General features: G+C 40.8%; 1 protein-coding gene across 1 annotated transcript in view; it reads left to right on the top strand.

Annotated features, from left to right (window-relative positions):
- The first annotated feature begins 1,475 nt into the window (after positions 1 to 1,475).
- DYNC2LI1 (dynein, cytoplasmic 2, light intermediate chain 1) overlaps positions 1,476 to 9,677 on the top strand; it is a 69,125-nt gene continuing 60,923 nt past the window's right edge. The window contains exons 1-2 of the mRNA XM_006882378.1: positions 1,476 to 1,675; positions 4,540 to 4,657. Coding sequence (XP_006882440.1) covers positions 1,476 to 1,675; positions 4,540 to 4,657 — 318 coding nt within the window. The remainder of the gene's footprint in view (positions 1,676 to 4,539; positions 4,658 to 9,677) is intronic.

The raw sequence follows: 9,677 nt of genomic DNA, 5'->3' as shown, positions 1-9,677 counted from the left end.
TGGTGAGGAGATTGAGATAGTTAACAGTTTTAGTTTACTTGGTTCCACAGTCAACACTCTTGGTAACAGCAGCCAGGAAATCAAGAGACGAATTGAATTGTATTGGGAAAGTCAGCTGTGAGGGACCTCTCAAGAGTACTGAAGAGCAACGACGTCAGGCTGGAGACTAAGGTGCGCCTGATCGAGGCTATAGTCTTCGCAATTACATGCTATACGTCAGAGAGTTGGACAATGAATAGGGATGATAGAAAGAGAATTGATTCCTTTGATCTGTGGTGCTGGAGAAGAGTGTTGAATATATCATGGACTTCTAGGAGAACAAACAGGTTTGTCCTGGAGAAGGTGAAGCCGGAATGCTCCTTGGAGTCAAGGATTCTGAAGCTTCATCTGACATACTTTGGGCACGTTGCAAGGAGGGACTGACTGGTCCTTGGAGAGGGACATTATGTTTGGCAGAGTGGAGGGGCGGCGCAGGAGAGGAAGACCGTCAATGAGATGGATCGATTCTGTGACTGGAGTGGTGGGAATGAATGCGTTTCAGATGGCTAGGTTGGCACAGAATAGAACGGTGTTTAGAGCTCTTGTACATAGGGTCACTATGAGTCGCAAGTGACTCAATGGCATATAACAACAACAACAACAACTAGTAATTACTAGCATCATGAGTAATATGTTGGCCTATTAACAGAAAAGCCTCAAGTTAGAATCATCAGCATCTCTATGAGGGAAAAAGCTAGGAGGTCTCATGTACAACCTGGAAACCAATGACGAAGTTACCATGAACAGTGGTTGTGGTTTTTGTAAATTATTAGAAAACTTCTTAAGAGATTAGTTCACCCTCTATTCCCAAACGGTTAGCATAAGGAGCAAAAAGAAACTAAAACTTAAGACTTCCGGCACTCAGTGAAGTATTTCCTGAACACTTCCAGCACAGAAAAAAAAGAATTGCTTATATTCCAGATTTGTGACCACTTATCATCTTTCACTATGCTGTTGAAGTCTCTTCTATGTCTGATTCAGATGTGATCTTTCAATAATAACTTGGTATGTGTCTGAAGAATGGCAGAAGGTGTCCTTTGAACTGTGGTGTAAAGAAGAATAAGGAATATCTTGTAGACTGCCGAAAGAACAAGTAGATATTTCTGGGAAAAGGTACAGTCAGAGGGCTTCTTGGAGGCAAGGGTGGTGAACTTCATCTCTAATACTTCGGACATATAGCTAGTATTCCTCGGGGTCAATGGAAGAGAGGAAGTCCCCAGAGAGGTGGATTGACACGGTGACTGCATCAATGGACTCAAGTGTATCAGAGATGACAAGAATAGCACAAGATAAGAAATGCTTTAGGACTGTTGTTCAAAAGAATCGCTATGACATCTAATAACTGCTCTCATGGGAAGGATAGACAAAGAAAGCAGAGAACTACACTTCCCAGGACGCCCCGCTTCCGCACGCAACAAGGACTAGACGTCGCTCCCATGGCAACCTGGGAACCCTCCCCGAAGCTCCAGGCTCAGAAGGAGATCGCGGATAAAGCTTTCTGTGCTGGGCCTATGCGGGGCCTAGAGGAGCAGGACCGCGATGTCCAGGTACTCCGCTTCCAACCTTCCTTGCTCCGGATTTGCGCGTCTCTTGAGAGCCTCCCTTTCCCCCATCCCACTCTACGAGGAGCAGGGAAGTGAGTAACTCCGGGAAATGGTTCTGGAGGCAGGAGAGCCCACGCCGGACCTAGGACTGGTGGGGGCTCTGAGTCCGAACGCCTGCACCCCTGGTCTGCATGATCTGAGGTCCCTAACAGTTGTCCATCAGCAAACCACGAACTGTTCCTAAAGAAAGGGCTTGGAAAGATCATCAAATTCATCCATTCTCTAGTTTAAGAAAAGTTTGTTAGTGGCAAGAGATTGTTCTGGGACCGGGGGCTGCAAAGTTGAACCGACCACAAGGCAGGATTCCTACACTCCCAATCCCACCCCGCCCCTCCTCCGGTGCGCGGGAGCAGTAAGTAGAAACCTACGAAAACACCGGGGAAGGTATAAAATCGCGTTTAAAAAGAAGGGAAAGGTGCATTGTAAAATCGATCTTTAGAACAGAGTGAAGTGGGCGTCATTTAATTTCTGTGAGGTCGGTTTCATTGTCTCAAGACACCAACATACCCCTCCACCTCCCACCCCCACCCGTGGGCAATAGCTAGAACTTAACTCCTAACCAGTAAACACTAACCTGTGTTGGCGGGCAAAGAGGAGGCTCAGTGGGCAGTAGTTAGAACTTGACTCTTAACCAACAAACAGGAACCCGTGTTGGCGGGCAAAGGGGAGGTCACGGGCAGTTAGAACTTGGCTACAAATCCACAGACACTAAGCCGTGTGGGTGGGCAAAGACGAGGCTGTGGGCAGTAGTTGGACGTGACTCCTAACCAGCTGGCTCTAACCCGTGTAGGTGGACGAAGGGGAGCCAGTGGGCTTCTGTAAAAATCTCCAGCTTGGGAACGTTGTGGGCAGTTGTGCCCTATCCTGGAATGTCCTCTTTAGTATTGGTCAACTCCATGCCAGTGACTTGGTTTAATTTTGGTTCTCAAGAGACGTATTAAATCTCTTGAGGACACTTTGTGGGGAAGTCAAGGAAAGGACGCAGGAAGTCTTATCACAAAGCAGAGCAGATGTTTCTCTACTTTATGGCCAGCAGTGTGGAAAGAACTGTCCACTTCCTATCACATAATAGTTGGTTACAGTTTTGCTCACAGTTCCACATTCCCACAGGTTGCATGCCTGGCTGCAGCACCTGCTTTTCTCTGCCAACAACTTAGAAAGCCAGTGGTGACATTTTGAAAAGATGGTGTGTAAATAAGTAGATATAGGGCTACATGTACTAGACTTGTTGGTACCTAACAAGGATCCAGGGCCCACTTTTGAAATAAACATCTGAGTTTGTTGTTAGCTACTAGGCCCTCAACTTGTGATGAAGCCGTGCAGAATGGGAATCCAGCTATTGAAACCTGTAGAGTTCTAATGACTGATGTTTAGTAGTTTGCCGAGCCTTCCTAGTCTTCCTTAGTCTGTAAGCTCTGCAGAAGCCTGTTTAGCATCACAGCATCTACAAGCCTCTACTGACAGGCAGCCCAGGAGGGCCCTTATCTGCAGATAGACCCAGGGCTCCTGCATGGAGGCAGAGGCCTGATTCACCATACCTGTTTCAGCCTTTTATAGATGCTTTCTTCATTCCTGGATCTTGAATAATAATTATGAACCCTCACTAAATTTTGGATAATTTCATTGACTAGGACTTCAGCTAAATAGATTCTGCTTTAACAGTCATGATCATCGCATAAAGTTGGTGTTCTTTTTGTTCATTTTAGAGGTGAAGAAACAGGTGGACCTGGAGGTTAGCACAAAGGGCATATGTGTTACTTAATAAATACGTGTTGAATTAATAAAGGGACAAAAGCCCTCAAAGGTATTTGCTCCCGATTTCACAAAATGAAACAGTAGAACATTCAAACTAGACCAATCAGTCCTCTTTTTTCTTGATTTTTTTTTAAGTTCAGTATTACAGTTTTCCTGTAAGTTTTAATAATAAAAACACAACTCTCCGTGTATAAAGTTACATACTCAATTCTCATTACTCTGGAGTCAGAACCCACTCATCACTGACTCCAGCAGGTTTTTGGAGACTATAAATTACACAGGAGTAGACTGCCCATCTTTATTCCTTGGAGCTGCTCGCAGAGTCAAACCTCCGGAGAGAGTTGGCGTTTGAGATACCAGCACACCTCCTTGTGCACAATGCTGTCAGAGCTCTCAGTGAAGGTGTAGCATCCACTTATTGCGGTCGAGTTGGAACCTCATAGCTGACCAGCAGATTTTGGGAGGCTCCAGATCAACCCGGAGGAGATAATATATGTTTCTTTCAGAGTCACTGTAGATTTGAACTACACTATAGGCACCGCCTTTGGATCAGCAATCATCAAACTATGCAGTACAAACTATGCCATCTTATGTTCATAAAAAGAAAAGATTAATTTAAATATTTGACATCCCCCTCCCTTTCTTCCTTGTATGTTAGTGGGGAAAGGCAGGATGTATGAGTTTACTATAATTTGGTAAACAATAGCATAAACAGATGTGTCAAGGAGATGGGATTATATGATACACTGGTGTTAGGCATTTCTTATTTTCCTGAATGATTTCAATGTTGGTGCTTTTCTGATTGTACATTTCTTTTTTTTTTTTTTTTGGTACATTTCTAAAAAGTCTTGTGTCTTCCTATGTTTCTGAGAACTATCACATAGCTGACCTATAAGCAACAAAATAAGATAACCTTAAATTCTGATGATAAGGGCTATTCTTATCACTCTCAGTGTCATTAACCATTACAAAACACATCCCAAGGCGATTAATCCACAGGTGCTTTAGCACCTTAGTGTCCCTTTGGGGGTACTATCCAAAATATTTTTATAAGAACTAAAACTGATGTAAAACTTCTCTAATATTGAAAGAAATACTTGGCCCTTTTTTTGTTGGCATTTTGTTCTTCTGTCTCATATAGTGAAACACTCTGGGAAATTGCAAAAGCTGAAGTGGAAAAGAGAAGAAACAATGGAAACGAGAGTGATGGAGTTGAAGTTGGAGAAAAAACTGTTTTCTTCATTGGCAGTAAAAATGGGGTAATGTCTTCCCCCCCCCAGTATTTTGATAATTTAATTAATGGCAAATGTTAATGCCTTTCTGAAAATTAAGGTACTTTAATGTTTTAGTCCAAAGTGTGCCTAATTCAGGCCACAGTCCTTTCAGTCACTTGCTGTGCATTTGAGAACTGGACAATGAATAAAGATGACAACAGGAGAATTGATGCCTCTGACTTGTGGTTTAAAAGAGTACTGAATATCCCATGGACAGCTAAAAGAACAAGCAAGTATGTCTTGGAAAAGGTGCAGCCATAGTGTTCCTTGAAGCAAGGATAGCGAAGCATTTTCTCTCATACTTTGGACATGTTGCTAGGAGAGGAACATCCTGTTCAGAAAGGTGGAGGATCAGCCAAAGAGAGGAACGACCTTCTCTTTGGTGTATTGACATGGTGGCTGCGGACTCAAGTGTATCAGAGCTGATGAAGATGGCACAGGGTTCCATAGGGCAGAATTCAAGTATGTTGTTCATAGGGTCCCTATGAGTTGTACTCAACTTGATGGCACCTAACAACAATTCTTTAGCCAGATGACTAGTCTCTGGCTTGCCATTGTAAGAGCTAGCCACATATCCAGTATGAGTGCACTCTCTGAAGGGGGAGTAGGGACTGACATTCATCCATGTTTCATGTTCTTTATCCTAATTTCTTAGTGATGCATAGTATTCCATTATGTGAATGTACCAGAGTTTCTTTAGCCATTCATCCACCGTTGGGCACTTGGATTACCTCCATCTCTTTGCTTTTGTAAATAATGCTGTAAAACACATGAGTGTGCATATGTTTGTGCTGCAGTTTATTTATTTGGGATATATATCTAGTAATGGGATTGCTAGTTCAAAAGCTATTTCTCTTCTCAACTTTTTTAAATTGAGATTTTCATGAAAGAGTATAGAGAACATGGATTTCCATTCATTCATTGTTATACATTTTCCTCCCTGCCCACCCCTTCCCCCAGTTCACTTTTCTGTTTGTAAAAGAAAAAAAATTCTTTCACTGTTATACAATTCCCACCCCAGCCACTTTACTATGCACCTCTTATTCTGGACTGTTGTCTTGCAAATAATACCTAAACATATATTCCTTTTAAGCAGCTCTCTCCCTCATCTGTTTCAATGCAGTATACATTATTTATCCCATCTTTTCTTAATTTCCTTCCAACCCTGATGTCAGTCCTGTTTTATAACAGTGGAATTATGCAGTATTTGTCCTTTTGTGACTGAGATACTTAACTCAGCATAATGTCCTCCAGGGTCACCCATTTTATATAGTATATAATGAGTTCCTTGTTTTTCAGTGTTACATAGTATTATATTGTGTGACTATACCATAGCTTCTCTATCCATTCATTTGTTGATGGGCATTTGGGTTGTTTCCATCTCTTTGCTATTGTGAACAGCACAGTATAAACATGGATGTGCATATATCTGTTTGGCGGCAGTTCTCGTTTCTTTAGGGTATATTCCCAGTAGTGGAATTACTGGGACAAATGGTATTTCTATTTCCAACTTTTTGAGAAAGTCCCATATTGCCTTCCAGAGTGGTTACATCATTTTACATTCCCACCAACAGTTGATAAGGGTCCCAACCCTTATTCTCTACAACCCCGCCAGCATTTTTTGTTTGCTGCTATGTTGAATTTTGCTATTCTTACTGGGTGAGATGATATCTCATAGTTGTTGTGTCTGTTCTCAACTTTCTTTTCCTTTTTTTAAAATTTTATTATATTTTGTGTGTGTGCCGTCAAATCATATCTGACTGGTACAGGAGGAGATTGTCCCTCCTTCTCCAGCAGAACATCTGGTGGATTCGAACTACACACCTCTGGGATTGCAGTGCAGCTTCTTGCCATTAGGCCACCAGAGCTCCCTTGTTCTCAACTTTCTAAGGAAGCATGTACTGTCAAAAGAATAAACAAACATGTCTTGGAGAAAATGCAACCAGGGTGCTCCTTGGATGCAAGGATGGTGAACTTTGTCTCACATAACTTTGGGCATATTATAAGGAGGGGCCAGTTCTTGGAAAAAGACAACAGTCTTATGCACACCCATGTTTATCATGGCATTGTTCACAATAGCAAGGAGTTGGAAGCCTAAGTGCTCATCAACAAACGAATGGATAGAGAAGCTGTGGTATATTCACACAATGGAATGCTGCGCTGCATTGAAAAACAAGGAATTCATGCAATATTATTCAAAATGGGTGACCCTGGAGGACATTATGCTGAGTGAAGTATCTCAGTCACAAATGGACAACATAGTGCCACTGTTGTAAAACAGACTGACATCAGGGTTGCGGGTAGACTGAGAAAGATGGGTTCAATAATGTATACTGCTTTGAAACAAATGAGGGAGAAAACTGTTTAGAAGGGATATATGATTAGGTAGTTTTGTCATGACAGGAGTCCAGAGCAAAGGCTGAATAGTGGAGTGGACCAGGGGGGAGGGATTGTAAAACAATGAAATAATTTTTCTTTTACTTTTCCAAGAGGGGAGTGTACTGGGTGGGAGGGTTCGGAGAGGAGAAAAGTGAAACAATGAATGAATGGAAATCCAAAATCTCTGTAAGTTTTCATTGACATTAATAATAAAAAAAATTTTAAAAAAAAGACAAGTCTTGATAAGCTGGAGAGTCCTTGAAAGAGAGGAAGACCCTCAATATGATAGGTTGACAGTGGGCTCAAGTATGTCAGAGATGTTGAAGATGGCACAGCACAAAGCAGGTTATAGATGTTATTAGGGTCTGTTCATAGATGCTATTTTATGGAATCATTAAGGGTTATGATCTACTTGATGACATGTAATAACAATGAGAATAGTGTTCTCTGATTTCAGCCAAAATCTGTTTGTCATTGGCCTCTTGTGAATCCAGCTTAAATTCTGACAGTGTTCAGCCATTTATCAATAATCTTGAGCAAGATTTTACTTCCATGTGATGTTAATGATTTTAAAATTATATTTATATTTATTTATATATGTTTATTATATGTATTTATAATATAAATATAATAGAAAACGTATTTCATGTTCTGTTGGATCACTTTTATTTTCAAATCAGAGCAAAAATGGATCTCTTCCAGGTCAGGTAGCTGACATCCAAATTTCTTGGCATAAGTTAGCAAGCACATCCAGAGATGCATCTATTTGTTGAGACACTTCATTTGATAGTTCATCAATTCTTGGAACCTTATTCTTTACCAGTGTCTTCAGTGCTGCTTGAATTTATTCCTTTTTTACCATTGGTTCTTGATCATCTGTTGTTTCCTGAAGTGCTTCAGTGTCAAACCAATTCTTTTAGGTACAATGACTATGTATTCCTTGCATCTGCTTTTGATGCTTTTTCCATCATTCAATATTTGGCCCATAGACTTCTTCAACTATTGCAACCTGAGGCCTGCGTTTGTTTTCATTTCTTTTAGCGTAACAAATGCCAAGCATGTTCTTCCTTTTTGGTTTTCTAAGTCTAGGTTTTTGCATATATTTTTTATGTCTCTTCTATCTATCTATCTATTTATTTAATTTATTGTACATTTTCTTTCTTCCCTTTTCCCCAGCCCACCCAGCAGTGCACCCCTTGTTCCAGATTGTTGTCATACTTAAAATGCCTATTCCTGGTTCTTCCCCTGCTCTGTTACTCTGCAGTGTGTCTTTTGTCTTCTTAAGCTTTGAAATCTTCTGTTCAGCTCTCTTTCTTCAGGATTCTTCCCTTGGTTTTGGCCTCTCCCTGCTTAGTGCACAGTTCAGAGTCTCTTCTGACACCCTTTCTGGTATTTTCTTTCTTCCATGTTTTCCAAATGATCTTTGGCTTGTTTCATAAGTGTTGTCCTTTATATAGTCCTACAGCTCATCTGAAGTCATTAGTATTCATTGCATCAAATCTGTTCTTCAGTTGGGGTAGACTTAAGATCATATTTATGTTCTCATGGAATTATTTTCATTTTCTTTTCACTTTCAGTTTGAACTTACACATAAGTTATTGACAGTCTTTTATCCACATTCAGCCCCTGACTTCCTATTGACTGCTAATAATGAGCTTCTCCATTAACTGTTTCCAAAGATGTAGTCAGTCTGATCCCTATGTTATCCATCAGGTAAAGTTCAGATATATAGTCTCCATTTATGTTTTTAAAAGTTGTTGTTGTTAATTGCCTTCGAGTTGAGCACGACTCATAGCAACCCTATGAACAAAAGGCCTGAAGCCCCTCTGCAACAATTGACATTTATCTAAGGTATTTGTAATTAATCATTCATTTTATAAAATTTCAGTCTCCAACTTCATTTATGTCACCAAGGACAAGTACTTCTTTACTTGCCAAAAATAATAGCAGAAAGATATTTACTTATGTATTATTTCTTATGCAGAGGCATTAGGCTTTGTGGATCATAACAAATTATGGATGACATTGAAAAAAATGAGAATCCCAGAACACTTAATTATGGTCATGTGAAATTTATGTGTAAAGAACAGTTGTCTAAATAGAGCAAGGGAATACTGCATGGTTTCAAATCAGGAAAAATTGTATCCTTTCTCCCTACCTTTTCAGTCTGTATACTGAGCAAATCATTTGAGAAACTGGACTGTATTAAGAATAATGTGGCATTAGGACTGGAGGAAATCTCATCAGCAATCTGCCTTATGCAGATCACACAGCCTTGCTTACAGAAAGTGAAGAGGACATGATGCGCTTATTGCAGAAGATCAGAGACTAACCCCATGCTTCAATATGGGTTACAACTCAAGCTTCAAAATCAAAACTCACCACTGGGCCGAGAGGCAACATCATGATAGATGGAGAAAAGACTGAATTTGTCAGCAATTTAATTTTACTTGAACTTAGAATCAACATTAAAAGTAGCAGCAGTCAAGAAAGCAAAAGATGAGTTCCATTGGGAAAACTGCTGTCAAGGACCTTTCTTCCAGAATGCTAAAGAGCAAGAATGTCAGTTTAGGCCGTTGGCGCTGCGAGGACGCGGCGCGAGGACAAGGTGGAGCCCCGGCGCCAG

This window comes from Elephantulus edwardii, unplaced genomic scaffold (assembly GCF_000299155.1).
Source record: "Elephantulus edwardii isolate Elephantulus edwardi_28Jun2011 unplaced genomic scaffold, EleEdw1.0 scaffold00019, whole genome shotgun sequence".
Classification (NCBI taxonomy): Eukaryota; Metazoa; Chordata; class Mammalia; order Macroscelidea; family Macroscelididae; genus Elephantulus; species Elephantulus edwardii.
This window is presented reverse-complemented; position numbering and strand designations above follow the sequence as displayed.